General features: G+C 58.0%; 1 protein-coding gene across 8 annotated transcripts in view; it reads left to right on the top strand.

The window, feature by feature from the left end:
• The window catches only part of DOK7 (docking protein 7), a 30790-nt gene extending 14852 nt beyond the window's left edge, over window positions 1–15938 (top strand). For 3 of the 8 annotated variants that reach the window (XM_038533177.1, XM_038533175.1, XM_038533176.1), the window contains exons 5-7: window positions 3887–4121; window positions 5807–5926; window positions 6943–8848. In XM_038533177.1, the coding sequence (XP_038389105.1) occupies window positions 3887–4121; window positions 5807–5926; window positions 6943–7667 (1080 nt within the window). In that variant the 3' untranslated portion in view covers window positions 7668–8848. Of the gene's footprint in view, window positions 1–3886; window positions 4122–5806; window positions 5927–6942; window positions 8849–11166; window positions 11214–11416; window positions 11437–14714; window positions 14844–15085 lie in introns of those variants that run through there. The other 5 variants (XM_038533178.1, XM_038533180.1, XM_038533179.1 and 2 more) reach the window with 3 other exon arrangements.
• The last annotated feature ends 11580 nt before the right edge of the window (window positions 15939–27518 follow it).

Genomic DNA, 27518 nt, shown 5'->3' with positions numbered 1-27518 from the left:
CCCTTGTCACTCACTAGGGGCTGGCCTCCCAGGCTGGTCCTGGGTGCCCTGAGTGTCCAGGATGACGACCTGGACACGGAGGTCACATGGTGGGAGAGCGTAGGCTGGGCAGGGAGAGCGTGGAGAGCAGTAACCGCAGGGGTCCCACGCTTGAAGTTCTCTGTGCTCCCCTGTCTTCACACCAACCATGAGGTACGGGCACCAGCCCCATTTTGCAGATGGGGAAGGCGAGGCGCAGAGCCACTGGTGACTTCTCTGGGATCTGGCACTCCGTGTTCCACTGCACCGCCAGCCAGCCCAGGGCCAGCCCAGCACCAGGTGAAGTGGGGATGGGACCGGCTGTCAGCAGCGCCCGGGCTTCCTCCTTAGGGGGCTTTGCTCTGCTCTGTTTCCTCCCAGGCAGGAAGGCCCAAGGGGAAGGCTCCGTGTCCCCCTGCCCCTGGGGAATGGGCAGTGTGGCCTCAAGGGACGGTCCAGACATGACGGCATGCCAGCCACCGTGTGTTTGTGTGTGCACACGTGTGTGTGTGTGTACAGGGGGTGGTGTCACAGAGATTGGGGCATGTTCCGGGCACGGAGGGGTGGCGGCTGCAAGGCTGCAGTGCAGGCTGCTTCGTGTGGTGGTGCCTGCGAGAGGGTGCTTTGTTTGTGTCTACGGTGGCAAAATATATGAGGCAGAGAATCTGCTTTTTACTCGTTGTTGAGAGTACAGGTCAGAGGCCTGAAGCGCATTCAGTGTCCTGCAGCCGTCCCCACCCTCGGTCCCCAGCAAACACAACCCTCCTGACCCCCGGCCCCTGACCCCCACTGCCTACCTTCTGTATTTAGGATCTGACGCCTCTGCGGGCCTCACAGAGGTGGGGTCACATGGTATCTGTCCGCCCCCACCCAGGTCTGGAGTCTCTGGGTCGTCGGGTGACTCTGCTTGTGAGTTCTAGGGGACCCTCCGTGCTGTTTTCCTCGGTGGCCCCCCAGCAGCGCACCCTGAGAACCACTCAGTTCTGGTTTCCCCATGTCCTGGCCCTCCTCTCTCCCCATGTCCTCGCTGACACCTGTTGCATCCTGCTGTTTGGTCTTCAGTCAGTCCTCCTGGTGGGAGAGATGATCGGGTGAAATTTAAAACTTGATTTCGAATGAACTTGTTTCCTTGAACGTCGGTCCTTTCTTGAAAACTAAGGGCAGAGAGTAATGAAGTTCCAGTTGGTCGATGTTTGGCTCCGTTAGGAAGCCCTGTGCAAAATGATACCCCAGGGGCCCGGGTCAGTTGCATTCTGAGTGAAAGTCCAGCACCAGCCAGGTTGGTGCTGCCTGGACAGAGCTTTCTAGAACCTTCTCCAGATGCTTGCAGGCGCTCGGTCCCCACTAGGACTTCACCATCCGGTCTCAGTCTCCACGGAGCTGGGACACTGAGCATTGGCAGAGCTCAGGACGCTGGTGGTTACCAGGATTAACTTGCAACAGGAATCTACCCAAGGAACTGGGTGCATGGAACGTGTGGATGGAAAGTGCTTCTTTCTCAGGGCTGGGGACTCTTTCCGTGGGGTGCATCGGCCTTTGTGCTGGAGATGCTGTCCTAGGGACTAACTGCATTTATAAAGCCCATGAGTTTTGCCTGCAGCTCCCGGGAACCCACAGCATCTACCCTAAGCAAAAGGTGGCTGTCACCCCAGCAGCCGCTGGCTTCCTGCTCAGCAGACTTTCGCTCCTCTGTATCCCTGTCTCCCCATGTCATGATCGCGCAGCACTTGGCGGCTGTTTCACTGCTTATGGTTCTGTGGGTCGGGGATTTGGGCGGGGATGGCTCGTCCTTGCTGAATGTGGTGGACGGGTCACTCAGTCAGTGGTGTGGGTGGGTGGCCTGGAGGATGGCCTCTGGCACGGATCCTGCCCCAGGGTGGGGCTTTATGGACCAGGATGGAAGGAGGTGAGCTTGTGGCAAAGTGGGCCAGGCTCTAGTTCCTCCGGCCCTGCAAACAGGCAAGCAAACAGATTCAAAGAACACTCTCTTAGGGGAAGGCCCGCTTGTCTCTGCTTCCCTCTTTCTACCACACTGAGTGCCTGGGTCCCCCGGGCCCCCGGCCCTGGTTGAGGCACTGGGGCCAGGATGCCTCAGAAGTGGTGTGCCTATAAGACTCCGGCCTGGCAGCCAGGACAGCATCCACTTAAGGGACATGCAGAGTAAAGGATCACAGGGTACATCTCAGAGGAGGTGCTCCCTCCTAGCAGCACCAAATGAACCATCAGGGGTCAGGGGCTGGGAATAGTGATGTTAGGTGCGTGGAGTCTGGACAGCTGAGGTGACATTACCAGTGGTGGCCTCCTGGGTGGAGAGCTTGGGTGAGCTGCCCCCACTTAGGGAGCTCCCAGTGTCCCCAAAGCCTGGGGTGCAGGAGGGAAGCCCACAGAGGGCCGGCCAGTGGTCAGCGAGCTGTGTCTTGGAGGCTTCACGTGGGGGCTCGGGCCACCCGTCCCCAGGGAACCTCTGTGGTTAGCTCGCAGATCTGCATGGGGGCGGCAGCCATGCTCCCAGGCCTTGCCGGCTGCGTCTTGGGGAGCATGACGCCCAGCAGACGCCTGGTGGAATGCTGTCGGCTCCCCTTGCTTCGTAATGTGGTTTTTTATAGTCGGGGGACTGGTTGTGCCGCGGCCGCTGCCAGCTGACTGTAAGCTCGGGATTAGAGGCCCGGCCCTTTGTGCGAGCTGGCGCGGCTGCTGGGGCGGGGCGGCGGGGAGCGGCCCTCTCCTCCCCTGCCCTCCCGCCACCGCCACCGCCACCGCCACCGCCACCACCACCGCAGGGCAGCAGCTCCCAGCCCATCCGTGCAGCGGAGGCTCTGGGGTATGCCCGGGCGGCCCACCGGCTGGGCTGCTGTCCCTCTCGGCCCCCTCTGGGGTCTCTAAGCAGGTGCGGACACCCTCGGGGGGCCTTGAGTGGGTGGATCAGAGGGCAGGGTGCTGCACCCCCCGAGAACCCCAGGAGAGCCACTGTGGCCTTGGCGGGTGACAGAGGTGTAACTGGGAAGCCTTCCCCCTGCAGCCCCTTCTGCCTGCAGGGCCGCCCCGGGACCTGCCCTTCGGGAGCCAGCGTGCCTTTCTTTGGGCAACGGACGAGGCAGGGCTCGCAGGCATTCTTGTGTGGTGACGCCAGCCGAGCATGCAGCCCCACGTGGCCCGGTGTCCCCATTCACTGGGCGGTGGTGCGGGATTTCATTCACCCTGGCGGGGCTCCGGCCCAGCAGGAGGCCTCCCCCCTCCACCCCCGGGCTGTGCTGACTCACGAGGCCTGCCCTCTGCTGGCCCAGGGCCTCTGGGCACGATTCCCACCCGAAAACAGGTCCCGGAAGGGGGTCTGTGAGGTGGGCACTATGCATCACTGGCTGCAGCCCGCGGCCACCTCCTGTGGGGGGCAGGCCCACCTCACACACACACTCGCCCTCGGAGCAGCCCCGAGCCAGGAGACCGGGTCGGGGGGCACCTGCTGAGACCCAGGCCCCCCTGGCTGCTTCCTGGCAGGCGAACCTCACGCTAGGGGACCTGCTCCTTGCTTCTGATGAGCCTGGGCATGTGAGAGAGCTGGAACCCCCTCCCGGCCTCCTCCTGGGGCCGCGTCCTCCTGAGGCACCCCGGCTCCTCGTCCTGGCCAGTGGAGGCCCACGGAGAGGACCGAGGGCCAGCAGGGTGGGACGCCTCCTCCCAGCCGGCCTGGCGCACAGCAAGCTTGCCTGGGTGGGCTGGTGCGCACAGGCCCGATGGCCAGACGTGTGCCCACGCTGCTGCGACAAGTTGTGTGGGCCTGAAGGACAGAGTGGGGTTTTCCCCAGGCCAGGCACAGGCTCCTCCCGGGCGTTCAGGGGACACTCACGCCACCCCACCCCCGCGTGTGCAGGGTTCGCTCCGGGTTCCCGCGTTCTCCATCTGGTGGCCCCTGGGCCCATTCTGCAGCGGTCCCGCCCCGTGGATGCTGGGGCCGGGCCGACACGGGGTCTGGCCTCCCTCTGCAGGGGCCGGAGTCTTCTTCCTGTCCTCGGCCGAGGGAGAGCAGATCAGCTTCCTGTTCGACTGCATTGTCCGCGGCATCTCCCCGACCAAGGGCCCCTTCGGGCTGCGGCCGGTTCTCCCAGGTGCGTGTGGGAGTGTGGCCTGCCGGGGAGGGGCCGGGGGGCCACTGATGGGTCAGCCAGGCTGCCCATGGGGAGGGATCGGCCGCCGGGCTCCCGAGGGGACAGCACACGCCGTCCTCGCCCTTCCTCCACGGGGTCACAGCTCCTGGGACCCACACACTCTGGCTGTACCAGGTGGGGCCCCAGGAGGCCAGAGACCCCGAGTGGGGCCCACGGAGACCTTCTGAGCTGGACTGGTGTGGGGTCTTGCCCCACGAGGCTGGGACTGTGGGCTGGGGCCAGAGCCAGCCGGGACCCAGGTGGAGTTTGTGTTTTGGCTGGAAGCTGCCTTGTGCGCTTGCCTGGTGGGTGGCAGGTGGTGGGTGGCGGGTGGGGTCTCACTGGTGGTGGGTGTGAGGCTGCACTGAGCTCCCCTCATCTTGCCCCCACTCCCTGGTTGTGGCTGGGGCGCATTCTCCAAGAGCCCTGGGCAGGACAGAGCCGGACGCCGGAGGGGCCACGCTATCCCGGGCACTGTGGGTCCCCAGCAGGGCGGGACCCCCGAGATCCTGGGCACTGTGGGGCCCCAGCAGGGCGGGATCCCAGAGGTCCTGGCCCCTCAGGGACAGCCCAGGAGGGACAGAGGCTGGTTCTTGTCCCCACAGCCTCCTTAGAGGCTCACCGGGTGCGTGGTACCCAGGATCGCTGGTACTCCCCGCAGCCCAGGGAGGTGGTACTTGTCACATTGTCCAGGTGGGAGACGTGGCAAGTGGTCAGTGAGCTCGCGTCTGTGGTCTCCTTGCACGGGTGCCACAGCCAGGGGGCGGGTCGTTCAGGGCCCCTGGGAAGGACTGGGTCCACCGTTGCTCAGCAGATCCCTCACGCCACCTCCACACCCCACATGGGCCCTGGGGGGACGGGTTGGGGGCGGGCTGGGGACTGAAGAGGTGGCTCCTGTGGCCCATTCTTCTCCAGCTGGGCTCTGCTGGGTGGTGCGGTGGCGCCCTCTGCTGGCGCCCTCCTGCCTGGCAGCCACCGGTCCGTGCAGACGGCAGGGTGTGGACAGGACAGTGGGACAGGCGTGAAGGCAGGGTGTGGACAGGCTGGTGGGGCTCTGGGTGGCATTGGGTCTAGGCCCTGTGATGATCGGGCTCTCCTGCGAGGTGGCCTCTCCTGGGTCAGCAGCCTCACACCCCGGGCTTTCTGGGGTGCCCCTGCGCTCACACCTGCTCAGCTGGACCCACGGGGAGACAGTCAGGAGGGGAGAGATGAGAGTTCCGACGTCCGCTCTGCCCTAAGCACAACCCTGCGCGCCCCCGTCCTGGTCCTGCCCTGACTGAGATGCACTCTCTCCACACCCCCACTTTGTAGATGTGGACAAGGGGCTCAGAGAGTCCATCCAATGCCAGCGTCCCCACCGTGGGCAACACCTGCTGGCTTTGGGGCACCAGATATGGGCTGCTGGTTGGGGGATCTGGAGGGGGCAGGTGCCCTGAGACTGGTGCCCCGTGGCTGGGGAGGAGCTGGGACTTGCAGGGGAGGGCGTCACCCGGGGCCCTGCCATGGCCGTGAGCCCCAACCCCCAGCACATGTGTGGCCCTGGTGGTGCTGGACTCACTCACTGTGACACCTGGGTGGCGCCCGCGGCCGAGGGCCCTGGGTGGGAGCAAGGAGGCCACGTCTCCTGACTCTCCTCTCTGCTGCAGACCCGAGCCCCGGGGGTCCTGCCGCTGCAGAGGAACGTGTGGCCCAGGAGGCCCTGGAGGCCCTGAGGCTGGAGAAGCGGCTCAGCCTCCTGTCGCACGCCGGTCGTCTGGGTAGCGGAGGTAGGGGAGGTGGGGGAGGTGGGGGAGGTGGGGGAGGTAGGGGAGGTGGGGGAGGAGGGTGCAGTGGGGGAGGAGAGAGAGAGGGTAGGAGGGAGAGGAGAGGGAGGAGGGGAGGAGGGACGGTGGGGGAGGAGGGGGAGGAGGAGGTAGGTGGGCTGCCTTGCTGCTGTGGGGAGGGGCCACCGCTATGGGGCCTGAGCCAGGCTCCTGCTTTTTGGTCATGCCTCCCCTCCTGCTCACTCCTTCATTCCTTCCCTCCTACTCACTCATTCATTCCTTCCTCCTCTCTGCTCACTCATTCTTCCCCTCACTCATGATGCCACAAACATCATGAGTGGTGCTGCCAGAGAGCTGGGAGAGCTGGGAGAGCTGGGTGCAAATTCTGCTTGCCCAGTAGCCCTGTGGCCTGGGTAAGGCTGTGGGCTCCTGTGGGCTTCAGCTTTACCCTTGGTGCCCAGACAAAAGGGTCCTCCTCGGCAGCCCGAGGACTCTCTGTTTGCTGGGAACTGGACAGAAGGGGCTGCTGCCAGGCGGGGGGTGGGGGGGAGCCATGCTGTGGGGCCTGTCTGTCCTCTCTACTGCTGCCAGTCCAGTCTGGTGGGGTGCACTGTGAGCCTGTCCCCAGAAGTAAGGAGCCTCTTGGCACTGAGCCGTGATCCTCTGATTCCCAGAGGGCAGTGACCAAGGGGGCAGCGGGAGGACGTGGGTTCCAGAGAGGGCGGGGGGCGGGAGGGTGGTGGTGGTGGTGGTGGTGGTGGTGGTGGTGCAGTGTGTGTGTGTGTGTGTGTGTGTGTGTGTGTGTGTGTGAAAGATTGGTATTCAAGGAGGGGCCTGACCCGGGTGAGCTGGTTTGTGCAGGAGCCTCTGGGTGGGGGCGGGGGGGGGGGGTGCTGGGGAGGGGGCGATGGGGGCCTGGAGAGTGCTGGCCCTCGGCCGATGTCGCCCTCAGCCCTCCCTGAGCCCACCCCAGCCCCCAGAGCAGTGTCAACACCCCGACCGCCCTGTGCTCTGTCTAGGGGATGACCGCAGCCTGTCCAGCTCTTCCTCAGAGGCCAGCCACTCGGATGTCAGCGCCGGCGGCCGCCTCACCGCATGGCCAGAGCCTTCCTCGTCCTCGGCCAGCACGTCGCAGGAGGGTCCAGGGCTGGCCGCCGCCCAGGCCTCTGCGGAGACCGTGCCGGGCACCTCCAGGCCGCCCCCCAAGCCGCTGCGGCCTCGGCAGCTGCAGGAGGTCGGCCGCCAGAGCTCATCGGACAGCGGCATCGCCACGGGCAGCCACTCCTCGTACTCGGGCAGCTTCTCCTCCTGCGCCGGCAGCAGCCTGGACGTGTGGCGCGCGGGCGACGAGTTCGGCTCCCTGCTCAGCCTGCCGCCTGCGGCCGGGGGGTGCGAGCCCAGCCTGTGCGCCTGCCCGCCGGGGACAGCCGAGTACCAGGTGCCCACGGCCCTGCGGCACCATTATGACACGCCGCGCAGCCTGCGCCAGGCCCCCGGGGACCAGACCTCGGCTGTGCAGGGCAGCCTGGACGATGGTGGGGCCGGGGACTCGGGTGGCCAGATGTCCGCGGGGTGTCCCTCCGGCTGCCTGGGCGCGAGGCGGCGGGGACAGGTGGCGGAGGGCCCGGGCAGCGAGGCCCCTGTCGAGACCTGGGAGGCAGGCAGCCCCCATGCAGGGCCTCCTCCAGCTTTCTTTTCCACCTGTCCGGCCTGTGGAGGACTCAAGGTAAACCCCCCTCCCTGAGAGCCACAGCTCAGGTTCGCTGCTGCGGGGAGGGGAAAGGGTGCCCTCGGTGCTGTTGGTGAGGCACAGGGGGGAGGGCCTGGGGGGAGGGGTGACAGTCCCAGAGGCTGCCCTCTGGGGAGTGGAGCCTGCAGGGAGGGCCCCCAGGACTTGGAGAGGGCGACTAGCCTGCAGCTCAAGTGCCTTCTGGAAAGTGGGAAGCTCTGGGTGGAGCAGGCTGGGGGCGTGTACAGTCCCAAAGCCTGAGGATGGGGTGCAGGGGACCCAGGCTGGTGCTGTGTCCCAGCCGGCTTTAGCCAGGCCCTCGGGGTGATCAGGGCTGGGAGGCCCCTCGCGGGCCGCAGCCACCTCCCGTCCAGTTCCCCTGCCTACCCGCTGGATGGCCATTCTTACTTCTCAGATACATCCCTTCCGTGGTGCACAGTCAGGTCATCTGCTAAAAATTAGCTTCCTCTGCAGCAGCTGCAGACCCAGATTCCCGGGACAGGAGCGTGGCACGGTGCATGTAGGACGAGCTTTACCTGTCCACTGCACACCTCTGTGAAGCAGCGCCACGGGTGGCCCGTCTTACAGGGGAGGAAACTGAGGCTCAGGAGGCGCAGGGACTTGTGGGGTCTGGGTCTCATGACTCAAGAACCTCCACTGCTCACCCACCAGCCTGTTCCTCAACCTGCAGGCTCCCGGGCCAGGGGTGGGCAGGCAGCAAGGTGGTGACACCAGGAGGCCCCTGGGAAAACTCTGGAAGCTGCGCCTCACCCCCTCCACCCTCCTGGCTGAGCTGCAAGGCTAGGGGTCAGGACCAGAGGGGCTGGGGCTCCAAGGCCCATCCGTTTGCGTTTGGAGGCACGTGGGTCGCCCGGAGTAGAGCTGCTTCCGGCGCCCTCCGTGGCCTGTCTGCTCGCCTGCATGGGGTGCAGCTGCGTTGCCTGGTTTCCTACATTGTTCTGCAGTTTCGTGCACCCCAAGAGGCGGGCCGGTGCCCGTGCGGCTCGGGACCTGGGCTGGCGCCGTCCTGCGCTGTCTGGCACCCGCCCCCATCCAGGGGGCCAACGGCTCACCTGTAAATATTTTGCTTTGTACCTTTACCGTCGGCTAAAGACCTTTGTTGCTCTTTTACATTTTTAAAATCGGACCTGTTTGTAATACATTCTTAGATTGGAAATAAAATTTTCTTTTCTTACCATCTTCTCCTTTTCCATTTGCTAGCCTCCCCACCTCCCGCCAGGCCCTCCCCGCGGGGCCTTTGTCTCCAGCCTGTGGGTCTCAGGGGGCAGCACGGGGCCTCGCCTAGTAGCCTGCCTTGAGCCTGAACGCACTGGGGGCCTGAAGCAGGAGAGGCAGCTCCCGACAGCCCATGGGGCGTGTGTGCGTGCGCACTTGCATTCGCGTGTGACGTGTGCATTCAGCTGCATGTGTGTGCACTGTGCGTGGTGTGTGACCTGTGTGTGTGTGTACGTAGTGTGTACAGATGCTGCATTCATCTGCACGGTGTGTGTACACGTGTGTGCATGTGTGGTGCGTGCACAGGAATGTGCATTTGTGCATATGCATACATTTGTGTGTGGTGTGTGCATCGCACATGTGTGATGTCCGTGTGTATGCTATTTGCACAGATGCACACGTGTGTGTGTGTGTGCACATGTGTGGCATGTTCTCTGCTCACTGGAGACCACTTGGGCTCAGGCAGGTGGCTTCCCATGTCCAAGTGAGGGTGGGCACTGCTTTCTGGGCCAGTGAGAGTCCTGGCTCTGAGCCTGGAGCCCCCCTCCATCTTCCCCATTTGGGTGGCCGAGCTCCAGGGATCCCACCTCCCATCTCCTGCACATCCAGGGGCCCCCGCCCTGCCCTATCACTCCCATTTTACCCTGCTGGGGGGCCAGCTCTGTGGAGGCCGAGTTGGGAGCTCTGGGTGGGGTGCCTGTGAACTGTAGCGTGAGGAAAGCCAGGCTTTGGGGGCTGAGCGGCACCCCGCCACGCCAGCTGGGTGGCCTCAGGCAAGTTTCTACACCTCTCTGAGCCTCTGTTTCCTCCTGCGTAGACGAGGATGCCTACCTCCCTGGGCACATGGAGAGGGTCCAATGAGGTGATAGATGCGCGTGGGCAGTAGATGTCTATTCACAGCAGCGGTCATTAGATCCACTGTTGTCACCTCCACCCCTGAGGCACCCCAGCCTCTGGCTGCAAAAGTAATAAGGCTGCGAGCTGCTAGCGCCATGAGTGAGGTGGGGTGGCGTCTGCCCCTGCCAGGGCCCCTCGCAAGCAGAGTGGGCAGATCCATGCTGGGAGTCCTGCTGCCTTGTCTCTCCAGGGCGTGTGCAGCCCACTGGCCCAGACCTGGAGTTTGGGGTCCTGGCCCCCAGCAGGGGGAATGGGCTGAGCTGCACCCTGCCCATGCTCAGCGTTGGCTTTGATGCTGTGCCCGCAGGAGCGGCCCCGGAAGCAGGTGCGGGCTGTGGTGGGGCCGTGGGCCCTTGGCGCTTGCTCCGCGGCTCCCGTGGGCAGATGGTGATCTCCTCTAGTACCTCAGAGGCCTGTGTGTGAGGGCTCCCGGTGGGCAGCCGGCCTCTGGTCTGCGACCAGACTGGGGGCCCTTAGGTCGGGGGTCGGGGGGTCGGGGGGTCGGGGGGCTAGACACGCTCTGCCCAGGTCCCGGGCCTGCACAAGAGCTCCTTTAGGAAGGTGATGGGTTAGACCAGCTCAGTGTGTCCCTTGGGCCTGGCCAGGACCTGGGTCAGGCTGCTGTGTCTTGAGTCTGGGGCATCAAGCAGAGGCCCCCAGGGCAGGGTTGGGGTTTCCACACCCCCATTCCAGTTCCCAGCTCCTCACAAGGCCCTGCCGCCAGCCTGTGATCCCCAGACTGCTGGGGATGCTGGATCCGCTTCAGTCACTTGCCCTGGGCCCGGGTGGGGATGGGGGCGGGGGTAGGGAGGCATCCCCCAAGGGCTGTGGGAGGCCCAGGCCCAGGTGACAATGAACCTGCTGGCCACGGGCCACTGTCCCTCCCTCCTGATCAGATCCTGTCCTCAGCTCTGAGGCCCCCATGGCCCCTTCCTCCTGCAGGCCCCTCTGCACTTCTAATCAGGCCCCCCCAAGAGGCCGTTGTGCAGTTCAGGGGGTCCTGGCTCATCTTCATGGCCTCTGTGGGTACCTCCACAGGTGCTGGTGGGGCGGGGCCCGCAGGGCCCAGGGAGCACCTGCTCCAACCTCTGAGCACCTGACAGCCACACCCCCTTCTGCACAGCCCTGAGTAGACCTTGGAGGCCCAGACTTAGCCTAGGGCTCAGAAGAGGGCAAGCAAGGGTCAGGGCTGCCAGCTGGGGGTCCTGGGACACGTGGGTACGGGGCCCCCTGGGAGATGAGGAGTCTGGGCTGGGGTCCGCCAGAGGCAGCCAGGCCCCCAGTGACCTGGGTGCAGCTGGGTTAGTATCCTGCTGGTCAGGCTGGGGCAAGGGGAACGGGGTCCAGATGGACAGGTTGACACATGTTCTCTTTGGTCCAGGGAGCAGCTGCCTCACCCCCCGGCCTTCTGATGACACACTCAGGTAGGCCCCAGCTTTGGGACCAGCTCCCGTGTGGCCTCGGGACAAGGGAGTGGGGGGCATGGCGACTGCAGTCATGGCCTAGCCAGAGGCTCTGCAGCAGATGGGGCAGCGGGTGTTAGTGGCCATGATGGAGACAATGGGCAGAAGGTGACATGGACGGGGGAGGGGTGGCTGTGGGGTCGGGGGACAGAGTGCAGCCGGAAGGAGCCCTGGCAGGGGCGGGGCAGGCCCAGTCGGAGGATGAGGACAGGGTGGCTAAGCGTGGCCAGCTAGCCCGGAGGGCTGTGTGCATGGAGCGGGCAGGGCCAGGCTGCCTCGGAGCCTTGGCCTGCGGCGGGGAGCCCCATCCTTGAGGTGATGGAGAACAGGGTTGAGGGGTCCTGGTGATGAGCAGGGAGTGAGGGGAAGACTTGAGGTCTCCAAGCTCAGTTAGAAGGTGAAGGATGGGCAGAAGCTGGCTGCTGCCCAGGGGAGGGCCTGGAGGGTTGAGGGAAGCTGAAGTTTGGGGAAGGTTGGCCTTAGGCAGGGTGGAGGGGTCAGGGAGGCTCAGGGGTCAGCTCTGGGCCTTAGCCTTAGGACTGGGGGCCCTAAGGAGCTCAGATCCTCTGTCCTTCTCGAGACACATGACACCTGTTGGGGCCAGACCTGCAGGCTGACCTGCAGTGGACCTCTGGGGGCAGGAGGGGGCGGGCAGGGCAGGCCGGGTCCACAGGAAAGCCCCAGCAAGCTGCTCTTGGGTTCTCTGGGTCAGGATGGGGCACTGAGCTCCACCCCAGGGCAACCTATCCCCTGACGCCCACTCCCGGATGGTCCCAGACACCTCCTCCTGCTGTCCACTCGGCTGCCCCTAGGGCCCTGTGGAGGTCTTTTACCCAGACAGCGGGTGGGCCCCCAGGAACAGGAGGGGACGGGGGCCCAGGCGTCAGGATCTACTGGAGGATACAGACCCTCTCTTTCCACTGAGGCCAGGGTCTGGGGAAGTGGGGCCTGAGTCCGGCAGAGACGGGGATGAACTGGGCCTGGGGTGGTGCGGCCAGAGCCTTGGTGACGGCGGGGGTGCCTCGGGAAGGCAGGAGAGGTCAGGCTGTGCTCCTCTGTCCTCGGCTCTGTTCCGGCTTCTAGCAAGGCTGGGAGCAGCTCTACCTGAAGGAGCGGGAGGGAGGAGGGTGAGGGGGATCTGCCCCCACGAACACTGCTTAGACATGGAGGCCAGGAGGGAGCCCCTCCCCTGCTTCCTCCTCCCCTGCCGGCTGTGGACTGGGCAAGACGTGGCTCCAGCCCTAGAACCAGCTCCAGACGTCCTTCCTAGCCTCCCCTCAGGTCCTGGTTCAGCCCCTGAGGGCTCTCCCCGCTGCACCCGGGCCTCTGCCTCTGCCCTTCCTTCTTTCTCGTCCTCTATTCCTTGGCACATGCCTCCTTCTCCAGGCAGTCTGCTTGGATTTTCCCCTGGCCTCACTGGTCTAAGTGTCTCTCTTGGGTGCTTCTGCCTATCACCTCGGGGTACATGGGCGAGGGCCTGCGTCTGCCCCTCTGTGTGCCCAGGTCCCCTCCAGGCTGCTTGATGGAGAGTCTCACACTGTTGGTGTCCAGATGGGTGTGCAGAGCCCAGGTGGACACGGCGTGCCCGGGGAGGGTGTGGGGAGAGGGCCTTCGCCCTGCTCTGCCTGCCAAGGCTGCACCCCTTCCTGTCCTAGGCTGCATTCGGGGCGCTGCAGGTGCGGTAGATCTACAGAAACCCCTCGCCTCACAGCTGAGAGGCGGAAAGCAGCCCGTTCTTGGCTTGATGAGAGCACAGGACACGCTGAGCTGCCAATCGGAGAAGCCCAGCGCCGGGCCTTGGCTGGCCAGGGCCGTGCGCGAACAGGCAGCCAGGGCCCCAAGCCTGGCCTGGAAGCTGAGTGTCCAGAGGGCCCTCCCCGTGTTCCCTGGGGTCAACGCATCCGGCCTTGCCCACCCCGTGTCCAGCAGCAGCCTCCAGCCTCCCTCCTCGAGGACCTCCCTCCCTCGCTCTGCAGCAGGGCCACCTCCTCATCAGGGAGCACCCCCGGCTCTGTGCCCCTGGAGCACCCCTGCTGCCTGTGTGCAGACTCTGCCGGGGTCTGGAGCCGCTCCTGGGAGCCCCACACCCCTGCACTGGCCGGAGGGTCTCCCTGCAGGGTCAGCAGCAGGAATGTTTGGTAACAGTAGTTTCCCGGGGCATCAGTGTCCTGTTTTTGACGTCAGGGACGTGGGCACAGCATCCTGAGGGGGCCCTGCCCTGCAGGGACCGTGTAAGGAGGGGGGTGGGTCTCCTGGGCCCCCAGGCTGGGAGGGGCAGGAACCATGTGACTGGCTTTGGTTCATGAGATCTGGCTCCACTTGGCCACGGTCTGGCTCTGGCCCTGGCCGGGGTGCGGGCTCTGTGGCCTTCACCCCCTCACTGGGAGCAAGCAGGCAGTACAGTGTGCCCTGCACCCCCGGCCTTGCTGCGGCAGCTAAGGGCACAGGGGGGAAGGCACCATAAGGACCTTCAGGAGACGCCCCCTGGCAGTGGGTGCCCTGTGGTGGGACGGGGACCTGAGGGACACAGGGTCTGCCTCCTGAGGTCCTGGCCCTGCGCTAGGCTCCCTCGACCCCTGCGCAGGGGCTCAGAGACAGGGTGTCCCCTGCAGCTTCAACCCTCTATCTGATCCCTGATCTATTCTGAGCAGCAGAGCTGGCCACCCTCATGTGGCTGTGCCCGGGGGACCCTGAGGACAGGGGTGTGGGGGAGCCTCTGGAGAACAGCCAGCAGGACGTCACCCTTGGTCCCCACGGCTGGGCTCCTTCCTTGTGGCCTTGGTGTGCTGGGCTCTCGGGCCAGTGGGGAAGTGTGGTCAGGTGCACAGCCAGGCGGCCCACTATGAAGTCCCCCCGAGCCCAGCCCGGGCCAGGTCTTCAGGTGCCCTGGGTGCTGCACCTCCCATATACCCCAGGAGGGGGTGCACAGTGAAATCTGCTGCTAGGAAACAGGGGAGGACTCGAGGTGCCTGGGGCCATCCTGGAGGAGGTGTCACTGTGCATGGAGGTGTCACTGTGCATGGAGGGCCTGCACTTGGGGGAAGGGATTTCCTGTGGAGACTCGCGGGTCTAGAGGTGGTCCCTGGAGCCCGGAGCTGGGGTGGGCATGGGGATGACCCAGGAGGACCGAGAGGGTGAGGGTGGGTGGCAGGGGGGCTGAAGACGGAACAGTGGGGTCGCTGACGGCAGCAGGCCTTGGGGCATCCGTGAGGGCAGCTCAGCAGGGATTAGCTTGTGGCAGCAGACAGGGGCGTGGGGGGAGAGGGGCCCAGGGTTTCTAGAAGCTCACTGGTGAAGGGGCGCAGAAGGTGGTGCGGTGTTGGGGGGAAGGCGGGTGGACCCCAGGGTGGGCAGTGCTGGGCCAGAGATGGTCAGTTGGCAGGACCAGAGGGTGGGGGCGGGGGGGTGGAGCTCTCTGCGGGGGGGTCCCCCGGGTCGCCCACCCGCACTGCCCTTCTCGGCACAGGAGCCCCGGGGCCCGGGAGACCGAGCAGCGAGGCGCCCCCCTACCTGAACATCCCCGTCAGCCCCTCCTCCAAAACGCAGCTGCTGTACCTGGGCCTGGAGCTCCAGGGGGCCGGCGCCGGGATCCGAGGTGGGTCCCCATGGGTGGGGGGGCTGCCTCCGGGCGCCGGTGGCCCGGGCCCCCCAGTCTCTGCTCTTGCTGAGCCGTGCCCCCTGGGGCGGGGCCCCCTTCCTTCCAGCTTGCCCCCCACCCCCAGGCTCGCGTCCCGGATCCCCTCACCTCTCCCAGCCCGAGGCTCTGCGGGGGCGGGGGCCAGGGGCCTCCCTGGAGGAGGGTGGGGGTGCCGGCCGGCTCACCGGGGCTGCTTTCAGGGGCCGGGGCCTCCCGCTACGCACAGATCGACATCGCGGCCACCGAGGCAGCCCACAGGGTGGGGGCCCAGCACGCACAGACCCGGGAGCAGCGGCTGCCCGAGCTGGAGCAGAGGAGGAAGGGGCCCCCGCGGTGAGGACCCCCCAGCCCCGCCACGACCACGACCTCGCTTCTGTCGCCAGCAGCCGAGGGCACCAGGGAGCCCGTCCTCTGCCTCGCCCACGGAGGTCTGAGCTCCGGGCCGGTGGCCTCCTGGCTGCAGGGTGGCCACAGCCGGTCCTCACCCTTCCCCGCCCCACCGGCCACGGGGGCCCAGACCCGACCCTTCTTCGGCCTCAGTAAGCCACTCTGGACCTCCAGCACGTCGGGAGGAGCCATGCGTCCAGGTGTCAGGCAGCCTGTGGTCGTCACCTGCCCCGGTGCGGCGTCTGGGCTGCAGGGGCCCCGGGGGGATTGAAGACCAGGTTCCACTGCTCTGGGCCGCAAGGGGCCCTCCCAGTCCCTGGAGACGGTGGCCACCTGACTGATGACAGGCCTGCCCTTGGAAAACACATATCCCCAAAGCACAGCGAGGCCGGACCAGGCCCCACCTATGCCGAGTGTCCCACCCTGCCTGCCTCTGCCCTGCAGCAGCCTCCAGCTGTCCGGGGTCACCGCTGCCCTGTGCCTGGGGACCGTGCTGCCAGCGAGTCCTGGGGGTGGCAGGACTGTTCCACCTTCAGACCTGTCAGGCTGCCGGCAAGGCCCCCACATGGGTTTACTGGCTGCACTGCTTCTTAAGACCCATTAAGTTATGTAAATAGTTTAAAATTGTTAATATTCTATTTTTAACATGCACATTATTTTTCTGAAGGATGAAGTGCCTTCTCTTGTGCTGTGTCTGTCGTGGGCTGTTCCTGACCATGGACTTGCTTCTGTTGTCTTGACACGGTGCAGGTGCTCAGGGCCGTGTTATGCCCACCTTGGTGGGTCGCCGTGGGGTTTCCATGTTTCCTCCCAACAGGGCCTGTGGCCCGGGGGAAGTTGTGTGCCATTTCCATGACTCAGTGAGCTGGAGGGAATGGTCATGGCTCCACAGGGAAGGGTGCTGGGAAGTTTCCAGAATTGGTGGTGCAGGTTCCTGACATTCCTCCCTTGTCATGAAAGGGAAGCATCGGGCTAGGCCCTCTGACCCTGGTCTTAGATGTGAGATGGGGCTCTGCTCTGCCTGGCCAGGGTCTCCAAATATAGCCCACTCAGGCACCTCCTTCCCTTCTTCCCTCTCTTTCTCCCTCCCGTCCATCCATCATCCACCCATCCACCATCCATCTACCATTCACTACCCATCATTCATCCACCATCCACTCACCATCCATCCATTTACCATCCATCCATCCACCATCCAACTACCATCCACCATGTATCATCCATCTACTATCCATCATCCACTTATCTATCCATCATCCAACTTCTATCCATCCTCCATCTATCAGCCGTCCACCATCTGTCATCCATCCATTCATCCATCTCCATCCATCCACCATCCATCCATCACCCATTCACCATCCACTCACCATCAAGCCATCCATAACTCAACTTCCATTCATCCTCCATCCAGCCAATCATCCATCATCAATCCACCACCCACCAACCATCCAACCACCATCCATCCACCATCCATCCATATCCCTCCCTTTCACCCTATCCCTGATCCACTAAGGACCCAGCGAGTCTGAGGGTAGTGTAAGTGACTGACGTTCCTCATATTCTCCTCTTCAGCTGAGATCCCTCAGGTTGATGGGTTTCAGAACACCAGCGCCCTTTTCCTTGCCTTATCTTCTAAGCTGACACCTGTTGGGGAAGCTTGTGAGTTGAGGCAGAAGGAAGCAGGTCCAGCCCTGAGCCCATGAGGGCAAATGTCCTGGGTGGGATGCAAGGGCCTCAAGTGTTGATCCTACAAGCAAATCAGGTTCTCAGCCTAAAGGGCCCCCACTAGAACGCCCTGGACAAGATTCTAGGGTGGTCAGACTTCCCTTTAAATTACAAGGTGGGGAGCAAAGCCTGGGCTGCACACCCCAGCCCAGGGTTCCAGCAGTAAGGGGCTGCCCTCTGGGTGGGAGGGGGCCCAGACGTCCATGTGCATCAACTCTGGGATAAACAGCTTGGAGTTCTTGTGACTTTGACTGGCTGGCGTCTGGGGTCTCTCGTGTTCAAAAGGAAATAAGGCTGCTGTGTTTTTGTATTGCTGAAGCTGGGCTATGGATGTGTTAGGCATTCGTGAAGAACAGCTCCCCGAGGGGCTCAGCCAGGCCCGGCCCAGGCCACCGCGAGCAGTGTGCTTTGGCAGGTAGAGGGCTGCATGCGGAGGGAGGCTGCCCTCCAGCCCATGAGGCCTCAGGGGGTCTGTGGCAGCCACACAGCAGAACAGGGCCAGATGGCCACCTGTCCTTCCTCCAGAGCTGTGACAGGCGGCGCTGCGCTCAGTGGCTCGAGCCCCGCACTGGGGCCTATTAGGCAGAGTTGTTGCAGCTGCTGCAGGTGAGGTGCACGGGCCATCGTGTGGACGTGGAGGGAGGTTTTTGGGGACCCCATGTAACCGAACCCAAGTTCCATCGGCCTGATGCCCAGTGGAGACATCGGGTTTGCGGCAAGAAAAGGGTTTATTCAAGAGGCAGCCAGAAGGGGAGACTGGGGTGGGGCTGGGGGTGTGGTAGGGGAAGGGGTGGGGTGGGGGGCAAGCCTCCAGTCCGCCTCCTCAAAGGGGGAGAGTCGCCTCCTCAAAGGGGGAGAGTTGAGGAAATGTGAAGGCAAAGGAAATGTCTGGGTGACAAGTTGCAGCTGCACTTACCAGTCTCAGCGATCGGTCCTGTTAATGCTTCGGTTTACTAGTTTCACCTGGACCCCAACTTGAGCCCAGGAAGGGTGCCCCACCTTTGCAGAGAGGTAAGAAGTGTCCCTGGCCAGAACCCCGCAGTCCGCCTGCGCTGCTGCCGGTCCCCACCTCCCCATCTGCAAGTCCCTTCCCCTGCCCCCGTGCCCTCTGCCCTTGGGGGCCCCCCTCTGGCCTTTGTGGGGCTCAGGGTGGGCTCCCTGAGGGGGAAGCACTGCAAGTACAGCCGGAGGCCCAAGGTTCCGGGCTTGGATTTAGGGTCTTAGTTCTGGAATATCGGCACCAGACAGGAGAGCTTATTTTACACTGAGGTGTAACTGACATTGGACTTTTTTTTTTTTTAAGATTTTATTTATTTATGAGAGGGAGAGAGAGAGGGGGGCAGAGACACAGGCAGAGGGAGAAGCAGGCTCCATGCAGGGAGCCGACGTGGGACTCATCCCGGGTCCCCAGGATCACACTCCGGGCTGAAGGCGGTGCTAAACTGCTGAGCCACCCGGGCTGCCCGACATGGGACTTTACAGTAGTTTCAGATACAACATCCAGATTCGATATTTGTATATATTGTGACATGATCACCGCGTCCAGGTAACACCCATCACTGTGAACAGTTACAAAATCTCCTTGTCTGGTGATAAGAACTTTTAAGGTCTACTCTCTTAGCAACTTTCAAAGATATAGTATTTTTTTTTAAGATTTTATTTATTTATTCATGAGAGACATAGAGAAAGGCAGAGACACAGGCAGAGGGAGAAAAGCAGGCTCCATGCAGGGAGCCCGACGTGGGACTCGATCCTGGGTCTCCAGGATCACACCCCGGGCTGCAGCCGGCGCTAAACCACTGAGCCACCAGGGCTGCCCTTGTTTTGTTTTTAAAGATTCCACATATAAGTGAGATCATACAGTCTTTGTCCTTCTTACTTATTTCACTTAACATGATGCCCTCAAGGTGCATCCACATGTTGCAGATGGCAGGATTTCCTTTTTTATGGTTAAATAGCATCGCATTATATGTGTGTGAATGTGTGTATATATATCTCTGTATGAGTGTATACGTGTGTGCGCACACATGTACACCACAATTTCCTAATCCACTCATCCATCAGGGACACTTAAGCTGTTGGGTTGATTCCCTGTTGGCTATTGTAGATAATGCTGCCGTGAACACGGGAGTACACGTATCTTTTTGAGTTAGTGTTTTTGTTTCCTTTGGATAAATGCCCAGAAGTGGAATTGCCAGGTCATATCTATAGTTCCAGTTTTCCTTTTTTTGAGACTTGAGGAGTCTCCATCCTGTCTCCACAGCTGCTGCACCAATTTACCTTCCCACCAATAGTGCACAAGGGCCCCCCTTTTTCTCCACGTCCTCACCAACACCTGTTGTTTCTTGTCCTTTTGATTTTGGCCATTCTGACAGGCAAGAGGTGCTATTTCATGGTGGTTTGGATTTGTCTTTCCCTGATGGTTAGTGATGTGCAGCACCTCCCCACATACCTGTTAGCCATCTGTAGGTCTTTGGGGAAAAACATCTATTCTGATCCTCTGCCCATTTGAAAAAAAAAAAAGATTTTATTTATTTATTCATGAGAGACACAGAAAAAGAGGCAGGGATACAGGCAGTGGGAGAAGCAGGCTCCCTGCAAGTAGCCTGATATGGGACTCGATCCCAGATCCCAGGATCATGCCCGGAGCCTAAGGCAGACGCTCAATTACTGAGCCACCCAGGCGTCCCTGCCCATTTTTTAATCAAAAAATTTTTCCATTGAGTTGTCTGAGTTCTTTATATATTTTGGATAGTAATCCTTTATCAGATGAGGCTTCTTTTCAATTTGTTGATGGGTGTCCTTTGCTTTTGTGTTTGATGCAGTCCCATTTTTTTTCCTTTCACTTTTGGTGTCAAATCCAAAAACTCATCACCAAGATAGATGTTGAATACTTACTGCCTGTCTTCTAGTTTTATGGTTTTAGGTTTTATGTTCAAGCCCTTACTCCATTTTACATTAGATTTTGTCAATGGTGTGAGGTAGGGGTCCAGTTCCAGCCTTTCACACGTGGCTACCCAGATTTCCCAACATTATTTCTTGAAGAGACGGTCCCTTCCCTGTTGTATAATCTTAACCCCTTTGTTGTAAATTAATTGACTATATATGTGGGCCTCTTTTAGGGTCTTTATTGTATTCTACTGATCTATGTCTGGTTTTAAAAAAAATATTTATTTGACAGAGAGAGAGAGAGGGTGGGAGAGAGCACAAGCAAGGGGAGGGGCAGGCAGAGGGAGAGGGAGGAGGTGGCTCTCGGCAGGGAGGACCCTGGGATCATGACCTGAGCAGAAGGCAGATGCTTAACCAACTGAGCCCCCCAGGCACCCCCTATGTGTCTGCTTTTATGCCAATACCATACTGCTTTCATTACCACAGCTTTGTAATATAGTTTGAAATCAGGGAGGATGATGCCTCCACCTTTGTTCTTCTCGCTCAAGATTGCTTTGGCTATTCAGGATCTTTGTTGTTCCACACAAATTAGGATAATTTGTTCTATATCTGTTAAAAATGCCATTGGAATTTTGATAGGAATTGCACTAAATCTGTGCATTGCTAGGGGTAGTGTGGACATTTGAACAATATTCATTCTTCCAATCCATGTGGATAGAATCTTTCTGTTTATTTGGGTCTTTGAATTCTCTCATCAATGTCTTATAATTTCCAGTGTACAGGTCTTTCACCTCCTTGGTTACATTTATTCCCACATATTTTATGTTTTTGATGTGATTACAAATGGGATTTCTATTTCTGATAGCATGTTATTAGTGTATAGAAACAAATTTCTGTATGTTGATTTTGTAATCCTGCAACTTTCCTGAGGTCATTGATTAGTTCTTGCAGGTGTGTGTGTGGACTTTAGGGTTTTCTGCATATCATTATCATGTCATCTGCAAATAGTGTTTTCCTTCTTCCTTTCTGTTGTGGATCCCTTTAATTTCTTTTTCTTATCTGGTTGCTGTGGCTAGGGTTCCCAGCATGGAAGGCTAGGGCTCCTAGTAGGACTTCCATACACTTGAGTGTAGTACTGGTGGGCTCATCACAAAGGGCCTTTATTGTGTTGAGGACCCTCATCTTGGGAAAACAAAATACTAGAAACAACTGCCCATCAGTAGAAAACTGGTGAAAGCAATGTTGTACAGCCATTAAGACAAAAGGCTGCTTTTGTGTGCCTGGATGGGAGACCCCACAAGATATTGCTGTGGGGTGGAAGGTGAGGTGTGCAGTGTGGCAAAAGCGGCAGTTTGTTTATGCACCTGTGTACATGAGTGCTCACTCTCCGGAGGATCCAGGAGGACCATGCAGTTTCTCTTTGGGGACGGAGGCCTCACTGAGACACTAGGACACATAGATGGGAAAAAAGAACATTGCACATGCATGTACACACAACCCAGTGCAGGAAAAGCTGAGGCCTCTCCCACAGGCTCCCTGTCCCAGAGGTGACCGCCATGCCCAATCATCTCCCCAAACCTCCTCCCCACCATCCCTTCACACATTTTTAGTCTGTGTGAGCAGCACACACAGTGGGAATCCCCATGGCTTGCCTTCCCCTCCATGACCATCCTTCCTCTGCAGTTCTGACCTTGAGGTGCTGTCCAGTTGTCCCAGGTCCACATGGACACCCTGGGGCCATGCACCATCAGGAACAACATGGCTCCAATATCCCGAAATGGCCTTCGTGAGAGTGGGCATGCAGGTGGGCTAGGGCCCGTGGAGGAGGCCGCAGCTGGGTTGGAGGCCATGTGTCCTGGCTTCCTGGGCTTTGCCAAATTGCCCTCTGACCTGGCCACAAATGCACGGTGAGAGAAGAGGCCCAAAGACGGGCTGCTGCAGTGACCGAGATGGCATCTCACGGTCACTCCCTCTCCCTGTCCAAAGTCAGACAAACGTGCTCGTTAAACGAGGGGTGTGCTCTCCTGGGGTTGCCTGCTCTCCTGGGTTGCCCTCTTTCTACTAGTTGTTTATCAAAAGACAATAACATTGGTTTGTGGAATGTTTGAGTGTTTTGTATCAGAGATCCATTCCACGTGATTTAAAACTGAATCTTCTTTCCTTCATCCTTCTCTCCCTCCCTTTTTCTCTCTTTCATTTTTTTAGAGAGAGAGGGCAAAGTTGAGGGGCAGAGGGACAGGGAAAGAGAAAATCTTAAGCAGGTTCCATGCTCAGCAAGAACCGACGTGGGGCTCGATCTCGTGACCCTGAGATCATGACCTGAGCTAAAACCAAGTTGGATGCTCAACCGACTGCACCACCCAGACACCCCATCCAGCGCCATTCTTAAATTCTGAGTCCCCTCCTCTCTCTTCCTGTAATACTTGGAACCTGATCTCTGCCTCCATCGCCCTTAAGTCTTGCAGTTATTACTTTCATCTCCTATTGGGGCCTTTTGTTTTGTAAACTTGCTCTTCGTTTATGTGGGTTTTTTTTTTTTTTAAGATTTTATTTATTTATTCATGAGAGGCATACAGAGAGGCAGACACACAGGCAGAGGGAGAAGCAGGCTCCCTGCGAGGAGCCCTATGTGGGACTCAATCCGAGGACTCTGGGATCAAGATCTGAGCCAAAGGCAGATGCTCAATCACTGAGCCACCCAGGCGCCCTATGCAGGCTCTTCTTGGACAGTTTGGTGTCTCCTTTCTGGCTTCTCCTGGGTCCTGCTCCGACTGCTGAACCACCCACCAGCTTGTCCTTTGAGTGTGTGTATGATATTCCATCTCTCTTTGTGGCTCCTTGTGTGATTTCCTCCACTGTCATCTCATTAGTCTCGGAGAGTTTTTCTTTTGCTATCAAATCTTCATTCCTGCTCCTTATGGTGCCCCATCATTGTTCAGATGCACTTTTATCTCTTTGAGGAATTTGTTTTCTTAAAGATTTTATTTATTTATTCATGAGAGACACAGAGAGAGGCAGAGACAGAGGCAGAGGGAGAAGCAGGCTCCATGCAGGGAGCCCGATGTGGGACTTGATCCCAGGACTCCAGGATCACGCCCTGAGCCAAAGGCAGAGGCCCAACTGCTAAACCACCCAGGTGTCCCTCTTTGAGGAACTTCTTAGTTACAATTTACAAACAGAAAGCCACATAAATCTTATGTGGACAGCTTGACAGACTTTTACACGTGTGTGAGACAGAGGGCATTTCCCATCACAGAAATTCCTCCCAGTCCTTTTGAGGCAATGCCCACTCTCCAGGTGACCACTATTTTGACCTCCATCCCTAGCAACTAATTCTCTTTTCACATTTTGCCTCTTTTGCTCAGAATGTTTTCAAGATTCATCTATGTTGTTGTAGATGAATATACACCCATTCTGCTCTACAAACATACCAGAACTTTTTGTCTATTCTGTTGGTGAACATTTAGATTCTTTCTTGTTTTGAATGAGACCAAGTTGATCATAAATTGGACAACTTTCTTGCGTAGGTCTTTTGTGGGCACACACCCTCCCCTCCCTTGGAAACGTGTGTGATCAGCAGAGGACCTGCAGAGCACAGGTGAGAAAATGCCGAAGTTCTGCACGTGGTTTTACCATTTTGCATACTCCACCAGCAACAGAATTCCAGTAGGTGCCCATCCTTGCTGACAGCTGGTGTGGGCCTGTGTAATTTTAGTCATCCTTATGGGTGTGTAGTGCTGGCTCATTGTAGCAATTTGCATTCTTCTGATGACTAATGATGTTGAGCACCTTTACTATGCTCGTTGGCCATTTGGAGGTCTTCTTCAGTGAAAGCCCTGTTTAATTCCTGTGCCCACTGAAATACTGCGTGTATAATTTTGGATCTGAGCCCTGTCTTAAACGCAGGCATTGTGATTGCTCCTCATTCTCTGGTTGGCTGGTTTACTTTCTTAATGATACATCTTGATGAGAAGTTTCTGATTTTGAGGACATACAACACCTTGTTTCCTTATCTTTTGTGGCCTGTTTCATGTATTTCTGTCTACCCTCTGGTCAGAAAATGCTCTCCTGTTTTCTAGAAGCTTTACAATTTCAGCTTTCACATGCAGGCCTATGAATCACTGTAAATCATTTTTTGCATGTGGTGTGAGGTTGACTTTCCCCCCAAACATAACAAGTTGCTCCATTTACTGAAGAGAATTTCTCTCCTCAAACTAGAAGTTTCTAGTTTTCCCCTCCAGAATCTAGGTTTTATTTGATTCTCTAAATTGGTTAGGTGATTCTGTTGCTTCCTGTTCTTGGAAATAGTTTTGAGTTTGTCCTCTATTCTGTAAACAATGCATGGGACTGCTCTATCATCATGTGTTACAGTTTCCACTGGTCACCCCAATCTCTTGTCTTCAGGGGGCTGCTTATTCTCACTCAAGGGGTCTTACTGTCTTTTTCACTTGGTTATTTTCAAGTCAATGTTTGTGAACAATGATGCTTGGGTTTGTTTGAGGATGACAGTTTCTCCCAGAGAAGGGTCTTTAGTTTCTGCCAGTCCAGGAGCACCAGAGCCAAGTCATGGGGGCCCTCTTGTCTTCACCCTCTCTGAGCAGGAGCCTGCCAGCCCCCCTTGTCTGGGGCAGGGCAAGGGGTCCAGGTTCATATGGAGACTCTCCCTTTAGACACCCATCATACACCAGCCTGTGGCCCTGAACCCAGGACACCTGGATGGCCATGTCCTTGGGGTGGATGTGCAGTTTCATGCTGCACCGCCTTCCTGAGCTCCCATGGTCCATCATGCCTTGGTCATACCTTCACGGGCTGTCAGATTTCCATGGCTCCTCAAGAGAGGGCTTTTTAATCCCTAGTGCAGGGGCTCCTTTCAGTCAGTTAGAGCCCCCAGCCTCTCATCCCTGGGGTCAGAGACCCCTTTGTTCTTTCCTGTCAAGTGCATCTGTGGTTGCACAATTTGCCCCAGAGGCTCACCTGGACCACGTCCCCCAAATTTGGTGTATAGTATTTCTACTACCATTCAATTAAAGTATTTTCTACCTTCTAATATCATTCTTTCTTTGGTCCATATGTATTTTTAAAGTTCCTGAATAAACCTTTAAAAAAGATTTTATTTATCTTTATTTATTTGAGAGAGAGAGAAAGGGAGGGAGAGAGAGAGAGAGAGAGAGAGAGAGAGAGAGAGAGAATGAGCTGGGGGAGGGGCAGAGGAAGAGGGAGAAGTAGACTCCCTGCTGAGCAGGAGCCTGATGCTGGACTCAATCCCAGGACCCCAGGATCATGGGCTTGAGCTGAAGGCAGAAGCCTCACTGACTAAGCCACTCAGGCACTCCTAAAGTTCCTAAATGTACTTATTTTAATTGTCTTTTCATTACTGAGTCCCTCCTTAGTTGCAGTTAGGTTAAGGAAGGTGATCTGTATCATCTAGCCTTGCTGTGGAGTTCTGGAACTTGCTTTGTGTCCTAGGACAGTCAGTTTTTAAAATGTCCCATGTGTTTTAAGAACATGTTTTCTCCAGGAAGCATGAATAGATCATGCTTGTTGACTGTGTAGTCCATCCATCTGTGTTCTTCATCAGTGACCTGAGCTTCCATGGTGTGAAGCTGGCACAGTGGCAACAAATTAAACAGAAATGAGATAAGAAAAGACATGTAGAAAGTAAAAGCTGATGAAAGCAAGCTAGCAAATGACAGAGGGAAATCAGTGAAGCTGAAGCTGGTTCTGGAGGATATAATGTACAACGGGTTAGAACCTCAGCTAGCCAGATGGGGGGAAGGGACCAGCTATACCAGCACCAGGAATAAAACGGGACATCACCACAGATCTAACAGACATTAAGCAGGGAACAACAATTTTACACATATCGTTTTAACAACTCAGATGAAACTCCTGAACAAACATATAAAGACACAGGAAGTATTAGAAAATCCAAACAGGGATGCCTGGGTGGCTTAGCGGTTTGGTGCCTGCCTTTGGCCCAGGATGTGATCCTGGGGTCCTGGGATCGAGTCCCACATGGGGCTCCCTGCATGGAGCCTGCTTCTCCCTCTGCCTATGTCTCTGCCTCTCTCTCTCTGTGTCTCTCATGAATAAATAAATAAAATCTTAAAAAAAAAAAAGAAAATCCAAACAGCCTTGTATCTAGTTTTAAAAACAGTTCTTAATAAAAAACTGTGGCATGAGGAATATTTCAGGCCCAGATGGCTCCACCCAAAAAGGCTGCTGTGCACTGAGAAAGGAAGGAGGCCAAGCCCACACACAGCACAGCAGAGCCTAGCATGGGTTGCTCCCAGCTTGGCTCAGTCCAATGTGATACCAAACGTGACAGACTGCATGTGACAAGAACAAGAACCATGGGCCAGTGTCCCTCAGGCGATACCAGCAAACGTCCTTAGGCAAGCATCCACAAATCTAATCCAGCTGCACAGAGGAAGGACAGTCATCATGACCGTCCAGAAATGCAGGTTATTTTAGCATCCGAAAATCAGCGAGGCTCACCACAGTAAGTCAGTCAAGAAGCAAACCTTTATGATCATCTCAATAGATGCATGAAAAGCACTCGACAACTTTCAATACTCATTCACAAAAAACTCCTAGCCAGCTAGGATAGAATCCCTGCAATCTATAATAAAGCATCTATAAAACTTCATAGCTCACAACATGCAGGGATCTGTGGTACAGCCTGTAAGGTCATCTTATGAAAACAACTACACAATGAAGCGGAAACATACTATTGACAGTAGCATAAAACATCAAATTCCCAGGAATAAATCTCATGAAAACACGCAGGGTCTGTGTACAGAGAGTTGCAAAATGAGCTAAATAAACAGGTACAGACAAGAAAGGCTTGCAAGACTCGATACTAAGATGTCCATTCTCCCCAAAGTGAGCTACATATTCAAGGTGATCCCTGTCAAAATTCTAGTTGTTTTATAAAAAATGAGAAGCCGATTCTAAGATGTATATGGAAATGCAAAACACCTGTAATGAATCTTTAAAAAAGAAGAAAATGCATACCGATTCCAAGCTTAACAATCAAGACAGCGAGAGTGTAAGGATAGACAGTCTAGAAACAGAGCCACAAATGTATGCTCATGTCATTTTTGACGCATTGAACCAAGTAATAGGAAAACATCTGTATGAAAAACGGTGCTGGAACATAAGGAAACAAGTGGGCATTGGTCGGCAACCGGACCAGGGGACATCCGGGCACAGGACGCCCTTCAGCAATGAAAGGAGCCTGTTGCCACTGCTGGATGAAGCACAGATGCTGAGTGGAAGACACCAGACATGCAAACACAGCCTCATGGTCTGCTCCCTTGTGTGTGAAATGCATGAGCAGGGAAAGTGAGCGGAGGTGAGAAAAGCTGACGGCTGCCTGGCAGGTGGGCAGCTTGTTCTGGAGACAGCCATTTGGGCACTCACAGCCAACAGCACACTCTGCACCGGTGCTTCTGCCCATGTACTCCCTCACTGCTCAGTCACCCCAAGCCCCGGGGATAAGCAAGTCTACAGCTGGAAACCTTGAATGTGCAGCTGGAACATCTGACTAAAGACGGAAGACCGAGTGCCCTCACGCCATCCTGCTGCTTGGTGGCAGAGTGCAGGTCCTTGGCAAAACCAGTTGGGACC

The sequence above is a fragment of the Canis lupus genome, chromosome 3 (assembly GCF_011100685.1).
Source record: "Canis lupus familiaris isolate Mischka breed German Shepherd chromosome 3, alternate assembly UU_Cfam_GSD_1.0, whole genome shotgun sequence".
NCBI classification, from domain to species: domain Eukaryota; kingdom Metazoa; phylum Chordata; class Mammalia; order Carnivora; family Canidae; genus Canis; species Canis lupus.
The sequence above is the reverse complement of the archived record's forward strand: the minus strand, read 5'-3'. Positions and strand labels throughout refer to the sequence as shown.